Source organism: Bubalus kerabau, chromosome 21 (assembly GCF_029407905.1).
Source record: "Bubalus kerabau isolate K-KA32 ecotype Philippines breed swamp buffalo chromosome 21, PCC_UOA_SB_1v2, whole genome shotgun sequence".
NCBI classification, from domain to species: domain Eukaryota; kingdom Metazoa; phylum Chordata; class Mammalia; order Artiodactyla; family Bovidae; genus Bubalus; species Bubalus kerabau.
In genome coordinates, this window is record NC_073644.1 from 38743983 (window position 1) to 38763477 (window position 19495).

General features: G+C 39.8%; 1 protein-coding gene across 2 annotated transcripts in view; it reads right to left on the bottom strand.

Annotated features, from left to right (window-relative positions):
* The window catches only part of YES1 (YES proto-oncogene 1, Src family tyrosine kinase), a 64388-nt gene that overhangs the window by 19407 nt on the left and 25486 nt on the right, over positions 1–19495 (bottom strand). For both annotated transcript variants that reach the window (XM_055559653.1, XM_055559654.1), the window contains exon 2: positions 3525–3797. In XM_055559653.1, the coding sequence (XP_055415628.1) occupies positions 3525–3789 (265 nt within the window). In that variant the 5' untranslated portion in view covers positions 3790–3797. The remainder of the gene's footprint in view (positions 1–3524; positions 3798–19495) is intronic.

Here is a 19495-nt window from a genome sequence, read left to right on the forward strand (position 1 = left end):
GATGTGGTGATCAATGATTTAGTCACTAAGTTGACTCTAGCAACCCCATAGACTGTAGCTGCCCGCCAGGCTCCTCTGTCCAGGGGTTTCCCAGGGAAGAATACTGGAGTGGGTTGCCGTTTCCTTCTCAAGGGGATCTTCCCTACCCAGGGATTGAACTTGAGGTTCCTGCATTGCAGGCAGATATTTACTGCTGAGCCACCAGGGAAGCCCAAGTTCAAATCAATTTTTTTTGGCAGAAAAACCATTAACAAGTATTATAAACTACTGGCATGGATCATCTCAAATTCTTAAAAACAACAGGTGAACATTTCTATCCTTAATACTTACTGTGTAGCACAAGGAACTCTACTATGTGGGAATAGAAATAAAAAGAGTATATATAACTGATTCACTCTGCTGTACAGCAGAAACTAACACAACCTTGTAAATCAACTATACTCCAATAAAAATTAATTTAAAAAGACTAATGATTAACAGTAATAGCTAGGTTTTTAATTAATATTATTTATTATATTTAACAGAGATAAAAAACAGCATGTTTTTCTTAGAAAGTAAATGGTATGCCTGGTAAGGATTATAAATTAAAAAAATAATCATGTCATATAAATCACTGTATGTGGATGCTTAAGAGATTAGCAATTTAAATAATCAAATTATTATCTGCAAGGGGAAGAACAGAATCTCATTTATCTGGCTTTGCTCCTGAGGCCCAGCCATGCATTAACTACCCATTTGGCATCTCAATGTCTATCAAGCATTTACAACTTATTAGGTACAAAATAAAGGTGTTGATTTTTCTCCTCCAACCTGTATTGCTGAAGTCTTCACTATTTTAGCAAACACTACCAGCCAATCAGGTACTCAAAGCCAATCCCATTAACAGCATTGCCAGTTCTACCCCTTAAGTACCTTATCCACTTCCTTGTCCATTTCAGTGCTTCCATCCTAATCCAAGGATGTTATTCCTGTTATTTCTCACTGGGAGTGTAGTAGCCCAACTCACTCTCTATCTGCTTTCCCTATATCCATTCTCTACACAGCTAGCCAGAGGGAGTGTGGGGAATTCAGAGTTATGGGGAATTCAATCGCGCAAATCCTGTACTGATCTCTTCAATAGCTTCCTTCTGACTTTGAATAGAACCCAAACTTCATACTATGGTCTGTGCATGTGTTTGAGTCACTCAGTCATGTCCAACTCCTTGGGCTCCCATGGACTGTAGCCCATCCGGCTCCTCTGTCCATGGAATCTCCAGGCAAGAATACTGGAGTGGATAGCCATTCTTTTCTCTAGGGGATCTTCCTGACCCAGGGATCGAACCCGAGTTTCCTGCATTGCAGGCAGATCTATGAGATCCTGAGAAATCCTGGCTCTTCAATCCCTTGTCATGTAATTCCACCCTCTGCCCGTACTAGTTCTCATGACTGCCAAGGCCACCTGTACCTCCTGAACTGCATTTGCTGTTCTCTCTCCCCAGAAAGCTTTTTTCCTAGTTCTGCACACATTTAGGTCATTTTCATCAACCAGACCTCAGCTCAAATAATTTCATCTCAAGATGGTTTTTCCTTGATCATTTAAAGAGCCTTCACCAATCATTCTGGTTAGCTCCTTCATAGTATTTATGAACTGTTAAATCATCCTGTTTAGTTGTTTTTATAATTATTACCCAACCCCCCTTAAAATGTAAACTCCATTAGGACAGAAACCTTGCTTCTCTTGCTTACAACTCTCCATACTGTACTCAACACACAGATACTCATTAGTAAATGAATATCCATGAATGGACTATTTCACATAAACATGCTGCTTTAGGTAACATTTAATCATTTTGGATTACTATCTTTCCAGAACATGTAATACTGAAAATAAACTTATTCTGGTGATGGAGAAATAACCATCATGACCATCTATTACTATGTTATTATATTGTTAAGTATTTAGAGTCAAGGGGCTGAAGTTGGGACTCTAACTGGCTCTCTGATGTCCACAACTCCTCAAGTGAACAGTCTATAGATGAATGTCTGATATTCTCTGGTCACTATTTTTGTCCTGGAGGTGAGCAGAGGTAAGAGACAAGTTTATAGTCCAAGCCTGTAGAAGACATTCTTCTTTTCTCCCCAAAAGTTGCTCAGTTTGATGCTGGCAGCTGTTTCCCCAAGTCTAAGGATAAAGAGCACACTCCAAGGGCTGCAAGAGGGAGAGACCAAAGAAACTCGAGTCCTTGATGACATGAAAAAACTACTGGTTCAAGGAATCCTAGAACCTCCCCTACCTTTAAAAGTCAGTTGCACTTCTGTTTGTTACTCAAGGGAAAAGCAACCTGGCAGGGGACCCTTCACAGAAGAACTACTTCTCTTTATAAAGTTTCTGACTACCTCTTTTTAGAGCATTTCTGGCTCCATGAAAGGCTGTCGGCCATCACTTCTGACTGTTCTCTGCAAAGACACTACAGTGTAATAAAGTTTTAGAACAGGGCATTAAATATGTGCCCTCCTGGTTATCATCTGTGACTGAAAAAAAAAAAAAAAAAATCACTTAACCTGTGAGCCTCAGGATTTTTCTTTTTTTAATCAGCAGTACCTAACAGAACTGTACTATGATCACGAAATTGCCTTTACCTAACACATTAAATAACTATTATAATACTTTAATAATGGCCAGCACTTGATAATCCTCAGAAGTTGGTAGCATTCTAGAGGGAAGGAGATACATTTTTAATCTTTATATTCCCAATGCCTGCCACACAGTCAGCTGCTGCTGCTGCTGCTAAGTCGCTTCAGTCGTGTCCGACTCTGTGTGACCCAATGGACGGCAGCTCCCAGGCTCCCCCGTCCCTGGGATTCTCCAGGCAAGAACACTGGAGTGGGTTGCCATTTCCTTCTCCAATGCATGACAGTGAAAAGTGAAAGTGAAGTCGCTCAGTTGTATCTGACTTTTTGCGACCCCATGGACTGCAGCCTACCAGGCTCCTCTGTCCATGGGATTTTCCAGGCAAGAGTACTGGAGTGGGGTGCCATTGCCTTCTCCGACACAGTCAGCACCCAGTAATTATTTGAAAAATGAATTAGTGAAGTAATTAATGGTAACAGTGTGTGCGCCAGTCACTCAGTCATGTCCGAATCTGCGATCTCATGGACTGTAGCCTGCCAGGCTCCTCTGTCCATGGAATTCTCCAGGCAAGAACACTGGAGTGGGTTGCCATTCCCTTCTCCAAGGGATCTTCCTGACCAAAGGTTTGAACCTGGGTCTCCCACATTGCAGGTAGATTTATTACCATCTGAGCCACCAGGGAAGCCCAATTAATGGTATAAACCAGTACATAATCACCATCAGATTACTGCCAAATTTCTGAGAATAATATCCATGTAGGGTTTACTTTGTATGTTGGAGATTTTTAATTTTCACATAAACTTAAACACCCCATCCCTAGCCCCTGGTAACTTATTTCTCTTACAGAAGACCAACTTGATGTATCTCTTGCCCAGGGTCACATTCTCAAACAGACTGTCCATCTAAAGCTCACCTGTTAAACCAGCAGGATATGAACTTGGCACCACTGAAAACGAGGAAGATGCTCCTCCAAAAGGTGTCACCGCTGAGGACCCTCCGAACGGCGTCATGGAGAGGCTGCTGAAATTGGCAGATGTGCTCTTCGTGGAGGATGTTGGTGCCACCACAGCGTGTTCTCCTCCATAATGGCTGACTCCTGTGCTGACCGGCTCTGGCGTGTTTTCTGGTCTATATTTAATGGATGGACTTTTGTTCTCTTTACTTTTAATGCAGCCCATTATCAAGCCTACAAAGGTGATAAGGCAAAGTGTGAGAAGCAGTTAACATAAAGGATACTTCAAAAGAGGTATACTTTAACAGTTGCCTTTAAGCCAGGCATTTCTCTCCTGCAAAAAAGTAACAATAACAAATAAACCAAAAAATCCTAGGCAGCTAAAAATAGTCTCTCCTCACTTATTTTTATTATAGTTCTGCTAACATATCATTCTAATCATGTCATTCTCCAGCTCAATCACTATTAATGGCTCAACGACAACAGGCCACAGCGTACTGGGAAAACCGTGGGCTCTGAAGACAGAAGCCGAAGGTCGAATCCTGGCTTCCTACTTTCTAGTGGAGTCATTTCAGGTCTGTTGCTTAACTTCACTGCAACCTCAGTTCCTTGAAAAAGGAGAACAATATCACCTACTTCATAAGGTTTTCCATGAGAAGTAAGTTTATTTATCACAACTTCTAGACTATCTCTGGTACACAGCAGGTACTAGCAAATTCTGGCAGTTTTCCTTCTATCTATACCAGCGCTGTATAACAGAAACAGAATCTGAGCTGTATCTATAACTTTATTTTTTCGTATCTATAATTTTAGATTTTCCAGTAAACACATTTAAAAAAAAAAAACAGGTCAAATTAATTTTAGTAATATATATTTCAATATGTCATCAGTATGAAAAATGTTAATGAGATTTTTATACTCTTCTTTTGTACTAAATCGTAGAAATCTGATGTGTATTTTAAACTCACAGTACACCTCAATTTGGACCAAGCACATCTCAAGTGCTCAACAGCTGTATGTGGCTAGTGGCTACTCCACTGGACAACGCAGTGCTATATCTTCTCCCTAGTGATGGACACACCCTCAAAGCTTGCCAAATCTGATTCCAGTCTATCTTTCCCACTTTACCTCCTATCATTTCCTCACTTATCTTGTGCATAAAAGAGAAACAGTCTCAGAGTTGGAATGTCTTTAGATCACTATCTTAAAACCGGTATATTCAGAGGACGTGACAGTAAAGCACAGTATAGGAACATGACTGGGACTGGAAGCTTAAGTATCTACTGAAAACCCTATGAGAGAATGACAAGCTAAATGTATGAAAGGCAGTTGCTTCTGAAAGTGTTAGAAGGACTATAAGGTAGGTTGGTTCATAATGTGGTAGTTGGAAAAGAAAAGCCTTTGAAGTATGTGAAAGTTTCTAGAAACCCTGAAGGAAAAGACGAAGAGATATATGATTAACTTGGGGGTGGGGGGCCGGTATGGGCATAGAAACTTTTAAGTGAAACTAAAGACATGAGAAGTAGGGAAAATGTCCCTGTACTTGCTCATGCTCTTACTTGCTCTCTCAACACAGGAATGTACCTTATAAAAATTAGTTGAGGTTCTTAATATAGACAAGGGCTTCCCATGTGGCTCAGCTGGTAAAGAATCCGCCTGCAATGTGGGAGATCTGGGTTCGATCCCTGGGTTGGGAAAATCTCCTGGAGAAGGCAACGGCTAACCACTCCAGTATTCTGGCCTGGAGAATTCCATGGACTCCATATATAGTCAGTCCAGGGGTTGCAAAGAATCGGACACGACTGAGCGACTTTCACACATTCACACAATATAGACAACTCTTACACATGAGAAAATATACATAGCCCCTTAGAAAAATCTGAATGCCTATCAGGAGGCAATTCACAAATGAAACATGAAAGGCCAATTAGCATATGAAGACATGTCCAATCACCCCAGTCTTCAAATAAATGCAAATCTCTAAAGGTATCCTTTTTGCTTATCAGATTGGCAAATTCTGACTCAATACTCAAGGCTGAGGCATGAATTTTAATCATCAATATATACCCACAAAATACATTAAGTTGCAAAAAATATTTTAAAATCTGTACAGAGGATTTTCAATATTACCAATATCTGAAGTCTAAATATTAAGAAAATATTTTAATAATGACACAGACTTTGAAAAAACAGCAGCTGTATGATGGAAAAAAAATTATGAAAGCCAGAATGGGTGCTAACTTACTTTATAAACCAATTGAAATATATCATTTCATAACCAAAGTTACTGTACCCCTCACCCACCCTCATTTCCATTTCCAGCTTTCTTAGTTCCTCATTTTCACCTTTTTCTTCACTCAGGATTCCCGTTAAGGTCTTTTCTTCCCATAAGACATCACTTCTAACCTAACTCTTCCTCCGTAAGTTCTATCTTTTTCCCCCTCAGCCTTCCAGTTTTCCATGACTTTTCTTAACCTGTCCTCCAGTTTCTTTTTCTTAATCCAGAATCTTTGGTCCAACTAGTCCCAAATACACAGGAGCCATCACTGCTGCCTACCTCTTTTGGAAACATAATTATAAATGTGGAATGTGACTTCTATTTTTAAGTAATCTTCAGGTGTAAAATGTATTTAAGATTTTAATGGATTCTCTTAGAAACATGATTTAAAATACTTATAAGTCAAAGCCTCTTTCAGGTTGCAAGCTACTAGCTTACAGATATATTAGTTATTAATAACATATATTTATTAGACACTCTAAAGGGAGCCAAAGATGGCAAGAAATGGTTCTTTTTCTTTAAAAAGGTTGCAAGTAAGTGTAAGAAAAATCATAGTATTGTACAATGTGAAAACCCTGGAGGAAGGCATAGCAATCCACTCCAGTATTCTTGCCTGGAGAAGCCCATGGACAGAGGAGCCTGGCAGGCTATAGTCTATAGGGTTGCAAAGAGTTGGACATGACTGAAGCGAATTAGCACGCATGTATGTATGCACAATGTGAAAACTGCCAGAGTGAAAACAAAAAATGCCAGAGCAGAGGTATATACGAACATGTTGGGAATACCATTGAAGTCATCAGCTCTGCTTTGAGAGCTTGGGAAAGAAAATTCTGCAGATGGTGGCACTGAGCTAGGTTTTGAAGGGCTGGAGATTTAGGAAAGAATATTCTAGAAGGAATGAAGAGTGAAGAATGGTTCCAACGTTTAGAAAAGCAAGGTGTATCAGGGAACAGAAAACTGTGGCAGAAATATAAGGGGGTGTTTTTGAGAATGGTGGGACAGGCAGCTAGTTAGAGGAGAATTTACATACACAGAGGGTTATTTGCTAAGAAGTAACTTTTAGATTTATCCAGGGAGCACTGGAAAGTTGAGATCCTTAAAAAGCTGAAGAGCAGAAAATATGTGTTTGAGAATAACTATGGTGGAAGTACGAGTTATAGACTGGAAAGAAATAATGATGGCAGTTAGTTAATTCATAAAACTACTGCAAAGATCCACGTGAGGAAGTACAAAAGCAGGAATACTGTGGGGCCAAAGGTGAGGGGGAGATGAGAGGTCAACACTAAATACAATAATCAAGTTTAGATGGTTTGGCTGGTTATGGGTAGATGTGAAGAAAAAGGAGTCATTTAATGGCACCCCACTCCAGTACTCTTGCCTGGAAAAATCCCACGGGTGGAGGAGCCTGGTAGGCTGCAGTCCATGGGGCCATGAAGAGTCGGAAACGACTGAGCGACTTCACTTTCACGCATTGGAGAAGGAAATGGCAACCCACTCCAGTGTTCCTGCCTGGAGAACCCCAGGGACGGGGAAGCCTAATGGGCTGCCGTATGGAGTCGCACAGAGTTGGACACGATTGAAGCGACTTAGCAGCAGCAGCATGCACTCCCTACAATTATCGGACACTTTAGAAGTAGTGACTAACTGTGTGCTAAAGGGCTGGATGACTCCAAAGTTTCTAGTTTGAACTGAACGGAAAGCAACACCATAACGGAGGTAGAGAAAAGAGAAACAGGTTTTTCTGGACCAGCATGTTCAGTTTCAGAAGTTAGTTTTGGGGGCCTGCCGCGAATGATGTTGCAAAATCGAGTGGGGGACTGATAATAAAATCTAAAACTCACAATGAGGCAGAAACCAGAGAAAAAGTAAATGAAAATATTTTCACAGTGTTATCACACCTTTTGGAGATAATAAAACTCACCCAAGGTACAGATTTGGAGGGGTGTGAAAAATTAATACAGTGCTGCAGGACACCTACAGATAAGGGATAGGCGGGCAAGGAAATTAGGAAGCAGCAATTAAGAGTCGGGAGTGCTTTCATAAGTTTCAAAACACAACCGGAAAGGATTATCATTGATTTCAAGATGGGGCAGAGGGAAATGGCAACCCACTCCAGTGCTCTTGCCTGAAGAATCCCAGGGATGGGGGAGCCTGGTGGGCTGCCATCTCTGGGGTCGCACAGAGTTGGACATGACTGAAGTGACTTAGCAGCAGCAGCCGAGTTTCAACTGTCTTTGTAGCACTTTTCTTTTTTCCTTAAAAGAAATATGGTAATGAGCTAAGTGTGGGTGACATATAATTCTTTTTGTTAGTTTGAAGTATTTAACACATTTTTAACAAGTAGAATAGTAAAGTGGGAACAGCGAGATAAGACTTTCAAGAAGAAAATGGCTAATAATGATAAAGACCAACATGAAATCAAGTAGCATTTAAACTGATTTTAAAAGGCCAGCTGATTAATAATCAGGAGCTCACTGATGACTTTCACAAGAGCATTTCTTAGCATCATGAAGAGAACAGATTGCAGTAAATAATAAATTTAATAACTAGCCCATGAAAATATGGTAAATTCTGGAATGCAACATCTTCGTAAGTTGGGAATGTACACTTTTAAAAATTTTTAATTGACGATTGCTTTACAATATTGATTTCTGTCATACATCAACATGAATTAACTATAGGTATACATATGTCCCCTCCCTCTTGAATTTCCCTCCTAACTCCCACCCAGCTCTAGATTATTACAGAGCCCCAGTCTGAGTTCCTGGAGTCACACAGCAAATTTCCACTGGCTACCTATCTGCATGTTATGTATATGCTACCATGCTACTCTCTCCATCCATCTCACCCTCTCCTGCCTCCCCCCAACCCGTGTCCACAGTCTGTTCTCTATGTCTGCATCTCCACTGCTGCTCTGTGAATAGCTTCATCAGTACCATCTTTCTAGATTCCACAGATATGCATTAATATACGACATTTGTTTTTCTTTCTGATTTCACTCTGTGTAAGAGGCTCTAGGTTCATCCACTTCATTAGAACTGACTCAAATGAGAGAACGTACACTTTTTATCAAAATGTTTTCTATGATTCCTTTGTCTAGTCCACAGATCCTCTCCTTCAGAGTCTCAGTGTAATCTACTTCAACAGACACTCAGTTCTCAACAGCCATTCTCCTGCTGTGATAAAAGAACCCTGATTTTGTTCACTTTCCTCCCACTTGACAAGTCCTTCATCTGTCCAGCCTCAGGAAGAAAATAATGACTGATTTAAGCCACTCATATAGTCGTATCCCTTTGCCAATTAACCATGTAAGCCTCGAACATGGGCTTCCAGGAAGTTTTTCTCACTTGTAAAAAGGAATACAAGACGGAAATATTCCATTTCCATTCCCTAGATGTCATTACTGTTCCTGCTAAATCTGAGATTACAACACACCCGTGTGAGAGGAGGACACAAACATACTGAGAAAGGGAGGGTAGGAAGAGAAAAGGAACGTGGGTCCTTGACGCTGCTGCTCAGGTATTGAACTGTGTAACCCTATAACTCAATGAAATAACCCAAAGAAATGCTCCAAAAATCTTATTACGAAAGATAAAGTAGCTATTGTAAAAGTCAGTTTTCTTGTTTGGTTTTCAGTTGCAGTTGAAAGGATATTAAATAATAAACTACTCAAATCACATGACAATGGTTAATGCATTAAATACCTTTTCAACATATCCAGGTACAACAGCTTTGAAAAAAACTGATCTTTTCTCAAAGTATTTACATAAAGTCTGAGCTATCCTCAAAGTATTTACATAAATCTGTAAAATTTATAGTCTATAAAGGTAAACTTATATTTTGGGGGGACTTCTCTGGTGGCCAGGGGCTAAGATCTCAGGTTCCCAATGCAAGGGGCTTGGGTTTGATCCCTGGTCAGAGAACTGAATCCCACATGTTGCACCTAAGAGTCTGAATGCCACAACTAAAGATCCAGCAAGCGGCAACTAAGACCTGGTGTAGCAGCCAAAGAAATAAAATACAATTAAAGAAACTTTTTTAAGCAAACAATTTCATCCTGATATTTGCTTGAGCATAAGGTGCACAAATATTTGCTGAAAAAGAAGGCTTTACCTCAATTTGAATGTTACTTTAAGATTTTCGGATAAATATGAATTTAAAATTTAGATTATGGAAATTTCTTCACTTAGACCCTATCAGATAGTCTTTCTTAAAAAATTTTTTTAAAAATCAACTTTGAGGTATAATTTACTTACAATAAAACGCACCCATTTAAAGTGTATAGTTCAGTAGAGTTTTGGCAAATGTCTATTATAACTGTATGGTCAATATTATAATTACAATATAGAATATTCCAATCATCCCCAAAAGATACTATTGTACCCTTTTCCCAATTAACCTAACCCCCAACCCCAGCCCTAGGCAACCACTGATTTGTTTTCTCTAACTATAGATTATCTTCTCTAGAGTTCCATATAAATAGAATAATTCTATATATAGTCGTCTTTGTGTCTGGCATGTTAACTAGCCTCTGTGGAGGCAGCTATGCTCACCACTGTACCACCAACGCTTTACTGGGCACTGTGTAGCTGAGATACTTCCATATTGTTGCCTATACAGGTAGTTCATTACTTTTTACTAAGTAGAATCCCACCATATACCATAACTGTTTATCCATTCACTTGCTGATGGCTATTTGGGCTGTTCCAGTTTGGGGCTGTTATAAATAAAGTGGCTGTGAACAGTCCCGCACAAGTCTTTGGGAGGGTAGATATGTGTCCTTCTCCCCCACCTCACCCCTCCTCGTCTCCATCAATTCCTAGGAATGGACCTGCCTGATCATATAAAGTTAAGCATGACGATAAGAAGCTACTAAACCGGTTTCCATAGTGACTGTACCATTGTGCATCCCCACCAGCAATAAAGGTGAATTATCTATAACAACGTGGAATTCCTGCAACTGCCAAGATGGTTGCCCTGTTCCTGCCATTGCACCCCCTCACAGGCTTTTCTCAAAGTATCAGACCTAGCCTTTTCCTTCTTTCTTTCTAAGTATTTTATTAACTTACTTTTGGCTGCACTAGGTCTTTGCTGCTGCACATGGATTTTCGCAAGTTGTGACTAATGGGCTCAGTAGTCGTGGAACACGGGCTTAGTTGCCCTGAGGCATGTGGAATCTTCCTGGACCACGGATCAAACCTGGGTTCCCTGAATTGGCAGGCAGACTCTCACTCACTGGACTACCAAGGAAGCCCAAGCTAGCCTTTTCGATTACAAATCATTTCACATCACTCTATGCCACAATCCATCCAAGACCTTGCATTGACTCAGAATAAAAGCTAAAGTTCTCATGATGGCTTTCGAGTTCCCACCATGGAGCTCCCAACACTTCTCCTACCTCATCTCCCACACTCTGCCCTTACTTGCCCCAAGGCCTTGCTGTCCTTCAGATGGGCCAGGCAACCCCCATCTTGAACCACTGCACCTTCTTCTCTCTGCCTGGAAAGCTCTTCAGCTGCATAACTGCCTGGCTCGCCCCTCAGCCTCGTCAGGTCTCTGTACCGCAATCACCTTCTCTGACCACCCTACATAAAGCCGCAATGCAACACTCCCCAGAGCACTGCCTACTCCCCTTTTAACCTGCTTTATTTTTTGATAGCACTGACACTATACAAAACATAAGGGCTGAGAGCACAGACTGTTCGGTTACTTGTTTACTGGATGTACAGCACAGCGCTTAGGAACACAGACTTTAGAAACAGAATGTTTGAGTTCAAAGTCCGAGTCCACTGCTCAGCAGCTGTGGGAGTTTTGGCAAGATACTCAACATTTCTATGCCTCAGTTTCCTCATCTGTAAAATGTGAATAATAAAAGCAAGACTCAAGGGTTACTGTGAGGATTAAATGAGTTAATATATGTAATGTGCCTACAAGAGTGCTGGCATATAATAACCACTAATGTTTGCTATGATGGTAATGACTAAGGATAACGTTGGCTTTCCCCTCCAGAATATAAGATTGAGCTTTTTTTTTTTTTTTTAATTTTACTGAGGTATAACATATATGCAGAAAAGTAAATATAACCAATGTACAGCTCAATGAATGAGCACAAACCAAACACCTATGTACTTATCACCCAGATCAAGAAACATGACTTAAACTACCACCAACCATCCTACTGGAAATATACCTGAGAGTAGACTGCTGGGTCACAGAGTGTTTCCAGAGTGCTGTAGCAATTTATAATCCCATCAGCAGAATAGGAGAGTTGTCAGCGCTTCCTGTTTTCACCAAAACTTGGTATTTTCGATCTTTTAAGATGTATCTGTTCTGGTGAGTATGTAGCGAGTGGTCTCTCACTGTGTTTTAAAATTTCATGTTCATAATTATTAATGAAGTGAGCACCTTTTCATATGTTTATTGGCCACTTCTCTTTTGTGAAATGTCTATTCAAAACACTTATTCACTTCTGTACAGGACTGTCCCTTTTTCTTATTGATCTATAAGGCATTCTCTGTAGTATTCCCAGAACCTAGAAAAGAGTGAAAGTGTTAGTCAGTCAGTCCTGTCTGACTCTTTGTGACCCCATGGACTGTAGCCCACCAGGCTCTTCTGTCCATGGGATTTCTAAGGCAAGAATACTGGAATGTGTTCCTGTTCCCTTCTCTAGGGGATCTTCTTCACCCAGGGATTGAACCTGAGTCTTCTGCATTGCAAGCAGACTACTGTTTGAGCCATCAAGGAAGCCCATTAATAGCTGCAATACAGGAGACTGGGGTTCAACCCCTGGGTTGGGAAGATCCCCTGGAGATGTGAATGGCTACCTACTGCAGTATTCTCACCTGGGAAACCCCATGGACAGAGGAGCCTGGTGGACTACAGTCCATGGGGCCACAAAGAGTCCCATATCCAACCCAAGGAGGTGCTAACGTGAATAATTTTTATAAAGGAAACCTCTGTCTAGAACCTTGTCGAGGACAAGTCTTTCAATGAGAATAAGAACCAACTCCTTAACTTCCCCAATTTACTTTCCCAACCACCTGCTTATCTTTCAAATTTAGATCTGGGATTGGGGGACACAAAAAAGCCAATCAGACTTTACTATTCGAATCAGAGAGCAGAGACTGTCCTTTAGGTGGGGTAACAGGATGTGCCAAAGCTCAGAGATAGGGGAGAACAAAATGGGCTTTTGAAATCCTAGTTTGGTGCTCTAAAGTATAACCAGGAGAAGTACGAAGGGGAAAGACGAGGCCAGAAGAGACAGCAACATGGAAGAGAGCCTACACTACAAGGATCTTCTACTTCCTTCTCCTTAACACAAACTGCTTTAGATGCATGAGTATTCATTTAACTTTTGTTGAAAGAATAAATCACCGAATCGTAACTTGATTCTGACATATTCTTTTCAACAACTTGCCTAACATTTGTTTCTCTCCAAAGGGCCAAGCATAGCAAGCATTCTAGAAATACTTGTAGGTTTTTCCATTTCCTTATCAATTCCGTAAGTCAGAAGTTTTTCAAATTTGTATCAGGCACTTATATATCAGAGTTACCTATAGGGTATCAGAATATGCTTTGTAACAGCATGTTTTGCAGAGCTGGAGCAAATTTGAGATGGTCTGTTTACATCCAGCTCAGTCATTAGCAAGCAGCACTTCACTTTGTACTTTGTTAGGGTATTTTGTTTTGATGATATTTTACACTTTGACAGTGTTTCATGTTTCAAGAATATCTTTTATTATTCAATTTGATCCCATAATAACCCTAATGTTACGGAGAGGGAAAAGTAGGTGTAATCTCCACATCTTTTATTTGAAGAACCTGAAGTCTGGGTGGGGGAAGTCACTGGCCCAAGGAGATGAAGCTAGAAATGAGCACAGCTAGGGAACTGGGTCTAAATGCAAGGCTGTCCTCTTTCCCCCACACCCATACAGCCTCTGGGGGTGCTTGAGCATAAAATTTTCTTTTCTTTGACAAGTTATTAAATATCTGCCTGTCAGAAAATGCTACAAACATGATAACATTATTGGCAGTCAGCTTCACTGCTCCACCCACAACACAAATCCACTAACTCTGAAAACTGCAGCCCACCCCTCTCCACCATGGCAATGTTGTTTTATTACTAGTGATAGTGACTAAACATTCTCGATGACTTATATTTTTGAACTAAAAAAAATTTTTAAACGTATATCATTTCTATAAACTAACTCTTGCAAGTTAACCAACTGTGATATTATATGCTATATCCAGCAAGGGGGTAAAAAGCTCTCATTTGTCCCTGTGCTCTACAGATTAAAAACACATTCAGTGATCTTTTCTCTAAGTTTCATTTTTAAATCCCCTCCCTTCAGCATAAGTACAGAAGATAAGCAGGACACAAAAGAACAGAAAACAGACGGAGAAGAGGAAACATCACCCTGCTGAAGGGCGTGTACTCTGTCTAGTAAAAGCAAACAAAGAACTTAATTTTCCAAAAGTCAAAGGAGAATAGAAAGTGTGAGCAATGGAAAACTGAGCTTGCAGTCTCACTGACAGCAATCTTCTACCATCTTTTATTTTTTTTCTTTTTTTGTACTTTAAATACGCAAACAAGTGATCTTAAAGAAAAAGCCAACTCATTCTAAATTCTGGGTTACTCCCTATGGTTTCTTTAATGAAGTCTGGCATAGGATCAACCATAAGGACATGATGTAAAGAACACTTAAAATGTACTGTTAGGAAATACAGTAACAAATTACAAATTAATGGGAAACCCCAAGATATTTATTACTTGTATTTAGAAGCATCCTTCTCTCCACAAATTCAGTCAACTCTTAAAAAAAATTTTTTTTTTAATCTTCTCAGGTTTTCATGCCTTACCTACTGTTCTTTGTCAAGGTTTTTGCCCGAGAAACTACAGTCAACAATTAGATACTACTTTCAAGTCCTTATGGAATTTAAATGCCCCTCAGACATTGTATGAATTCTTTTTGCATTGTAGTTTTAAACCTTAAAAATATATCATGCAACTATTTCTAATGTATATACCTTTTGTTTATCTTTTTAAGACTCAAGAAATTAGATACACGCATTTTTAGAAACATCAGTTTATAAAACTGACCTAGAACTCTTTTGCTTTCTCCAAATTCCTGTAATAATTTTTTCCCACTATGTTTCTCCTGTGACAATATTTTGAGTTTCAATGCCTGTTTTAGTCAATAGATTTAAAACTGCAAAGTTTAATTGGTAAATAAAATACACAACTGTAAAGATGAAATGAACACAGATCTGGAGAGAGGGAGCTTTTGGCAACCGAAGTAACAGCAAGGAATAGTCAGGTGTGTTTCAAAAATGAAAATAAGTCACAAGGGGAGGAACGTGGGAAGAGTTCAGGGAAGCAAGGCGAGAAGTGAGTCAGTTTAACCTGTTTCCACCCTTAAGAGACCTGGAACCTTTCTGATCTTTGACACCCTTTGGTGCATGTCTTGTACCCTGTAAAATCATAGTCTTTTATCAGCAATAAGCAGAAGCTGTGTCCTTGCCTCTCAAACTCAGGCTAGCATTTCTAGTAGTAAGAGAGGTTTTAAAAAATACATTCTATTGGTATCCAAGAATTTAACTGTAGCATGTGCATATTATGCAGGTTTAAAACCACTATTTAAAACAACTGCTTATTCTGAAATAATATTAGATGTATGGAATAATTATAACCTTCTTTTAAAACCCTGTCTTTTTTAGCTTATTTTGCTACCTAACATCCCTTCTCAAACAAGATGTTATATTACTCCATGAAGCAAACAGTTTACTTTGCTTTAAAATACTTGTTTCAAAATCTGAATTGTCAAATATGTTAAAAAGATATTTAAAAAAATTTTAACTTCCACGAAGAAAATTCTGTCCTGTCAGCAATAATTTTTTAACTACGGTTTTGTCATATAATATGTACTTAACAAATGTTTATTTTTCTCTTTCTTGGCATTGATTTTGAAGCAAACAAAAGCTAATACAAATCTCTAGATATCTACTAGGTAAAAGGATATGTTAAGTGCCAATTGTGCCTTTAAATAGGTCTGTTTTTCCTTCTAAAAATAGAAGTCTACAGAATAGTGGTAATCACACAGTAGAATGGCAAAGACAAGCAATGACTTTCTAGTGATTTGCTGGGAGTGAACATGACATTATTATTATTTTTTATATTAATGGAAAAGTCTTTCAGATTCTCTAAAGTATCAAAATTCACTAGATACCCACAGGCATTCCCCTCCAGAAACACAAAGGGTGAAGACGAAAGACTAGTTTTATAGTCTTTATATCCACTAGTCAAAATATCCACTCTCTGCAAGAGGCTTTGTTAACTGGGACAGCTGTCTTCCAGGGATCTCAAATTCATCACGTTCAAAATGGAACCTGCCGTCTTTCCCACCAAAAGCCACTCTTCCTTCTCTCTGTCACCAGGTCAGTGAATGGTAAGTACACTGTTCTACTACCCCGCTGCCTCAGTAAGACATCCGAGAGTCATTCTTAACTCAAACCCCTCCCAGGCCCCACATATCCAGTCAGTCACTACTAACTGACCATATAACCTGTAATCGCCAACATTCTTCCACCTTCCCCTCAACTAATTACTACTTCCCTTGGCTATTAATCATTTACTATCTGGATTATTGCAAAAGCTTCCTTCGCTGACCTTCACTGCCTCCAGTGTTAAAGAGTTTCTCCAGCCTTTCCTGGGTGTAATGTGAAGGATGTCTGTGTTTTCCGAAGAGAAAATCTATTAGGAGCCTTCAATGTCCCTGTCCAGTACTCTTTCCAACATAAAGTCTAACTTCCTTAATGTGAAATAGAAGCCCTTGAAGGATTTGCTTTATTTACCTCTCCTGGCTCATCTCTTTCCAACCATGTCCTTGCTCTCTGCATATGAATTTTTTTTAAAGATCCTCAAATGCACCATTTTCTTTTCATAAATGCTTGCTACAACTTACTTCTCTCCTTACGGTCAGCTCAGTGACTACTCAGCCTTTGGCTCTTAAAGGTTCGAGGCATCTTCCCTGACCTCTCATGTGCTCTTATAATACATTTCATTCCTTCCCCAAAGCATGTACTAAATTGCCACTGCCTGCGAGTCTCTGCTGTAGCTTGGCCTAGTGTCTAGCCCACAAATGATGGCCAATAAGTATCTTTAGTGAGTAAGAATTGACTTTGGGATTAGACATACATTTCAATTCTGGTTCTATTTCTTTGTAGCTACTGGGATCCTTGATCAAATTATTTCATCTCTCCTAAAGCCCGGATCACTCATTTTTCTAGAGGAATGATACCTATCTTGCAAGGCTGTGAGAAATTAGCTGATACTGTATGTAGAGCAGCTACCAGGACCCTACCAAAAGCAAACGCTCTCTTTAGTTAAGACTATTCTGGCTACAAGGACAGAACTAACTAGAGACAGATTAAGCAAAATGGGGGTTTTAAATAAAGGTTACAGCAGTGTCTCAGGAAATCCAACCCAAGGTCATAAGAAAAAAAGCTAGAACCAGGAGCCCAAGTCATCAATAGTTACTTTGTTCCTTTTCTCTCTTCCTCTTGGGTCCTCCTCTCTCTGCTCACTTCCTCCCAATATCCCTCTTCTTTCCTCACCTCCCTCTCTCCTCCCTGCCTATTTATCCCCTCTCTGTTCCACCCCCTTCCGGTATTTGTCCTAGTTTCTCTCTTTCGCCTGATCTGTCTCATCCTTTTCTCCTGTGGCACGATGGCTTTTGGGCTCTTCACATGCTGGAACATGGATGTCAGCAGTTCCACTGCTACAATCTTCATTTTAGAGCCAGAGGGTTCTCAGTATCAATTTCAAATTTTTAAAGGACTCTAGCCCCTATGGGTCAGCTACCTGCCTCTGGGTTGGTCTCTATAGCCAAGAGGTGGGATCACCACCTGAAATAGCAGTTCCCTCTTAACCATGAAATGGTGGAGAAGGTCCTAGAAAATGAGAGTCTTAGCAATCAAAAATGCTAAGCTTCCATCATGTGAAAGCTATTAACATTTAGAGAGCATTATTTTATTCAAATGAATTATCTCCAGTAAGAGTATATTAGTAATTAGTCAAATTTTAAGTTACACTTCGATTTTAAATTTTATATGAATAAAAACTGTGATATCAGCATATATAAAAAGAATTAACTCTATTTCTAACTTCCTGAACTTCTGATCTCAATAGCTAGCTAATGATGCAAAACAGAATACAAAGGTTTATTTATTATCTCTTATTGCCATACTGGCAATAAAACATTTACTATAAAAATGTCATCATTAATAAATCCTCATTATCATGGATTCCACATCTGCAAAATAATCTGCTTGTTAAGATTTATTGCCAACTCCCAAACCAACGATAACTTTTGGTGCTTTGGTAGGTTTTTGCAGATATGAGCAGAGCTGTGAAAAATGAGTTGCCAGATCCATACCTCCCCAACTCAGGGCAAACAAGGCGCTCATACTGTAAACAAGTATCCTTTCCACAGCTTATCTAGTGCCACTTTTCTTTTTTGTTTTTGTTTTTTGCATTTTTGTGTTTTTTTGTTGGTGATGTCACTTTCTATTTTTAAGGCCATACTGTTCAGCATGGGGTATCATAGTTCCCTAGCCAGGGACTGAACCTGCCCCCCTGCACTGGAAGCCTGGAGTCTCAACCACTGGAACACCAGGGAAGTTCCATCACTGTTTAAAACAGGATCCCAGGCACTACTGCTCAAGTGCTGTCTACTGTTTCTAAGCACAAGCAGGGTGTGGTGTGCCTCTGGAGAAAATGTGCTGGATAAGCTTCATTTAGAACCAAGTTATAGAGCTATTTGTAAGTTCAAGGTTACTAAATCAATAATATACAATTAATAAGGTGTGTATTTAAACAGAAGCAAACATAAAATGGATTATACACTGATCAGTTGACAAAACGTTATAACCAGGGGCTTACAGGAACCTAACCTTGTATTTATTTCCTCTAGGAGCAGTGGCTCAGTATTCATTAAACAAGTGTTCAAGGTGACTTTCTAGAATATAACTACTGCAAATAATGAGAAATGACTGTACATAATTATTTTGAGAGAAGATTTTCGTAAGTATGTCAAAAGTTAAACTTTTTGAAAACTGATTCAGTTCAGTTCAGTCGCTCAGTCGTGTCCAACTCTCTGCGACCCTATGAATCGCAGCACGCCAGGCCTCCCTGTCCATCACCATCTCCCGGAGTTCACTCAAACTCACATCCATCGAATTGGTGATGCCATCCAGCCATCTCATCCTCTGTCGTCCCCTTCTCCTGCCCCCAACCCCTCCCAGTATCAGAGTCTTTTCCAATGAGGCAACTCTTTGCATGAGGTGGCCAAAGTACTGGAGTTTCAGCTTTAGCATCAGTCCTTCCAAAGAACACCCAGGGCTGGTCTCCTTTAGAATGGACTGGTTGGATTTCCTTGCAGTCCCAGGGACTCTCAAGAGTCTTCTCCAACACCACAGTTCAAAAGCATCAATTCTTCGGTGCTCAGCCTTCTTCACAGTCCAACTCTCACATCCATACATGACCACTGGAAAAACCATAGCCTTGACTAGACACACCTTTGTTGGAAAAGTAATGTCTCTGCTTTTGAATATGCTGTCTAGGTTGGTCATAACTTTTCCTCCAAGGAGTAAGCGT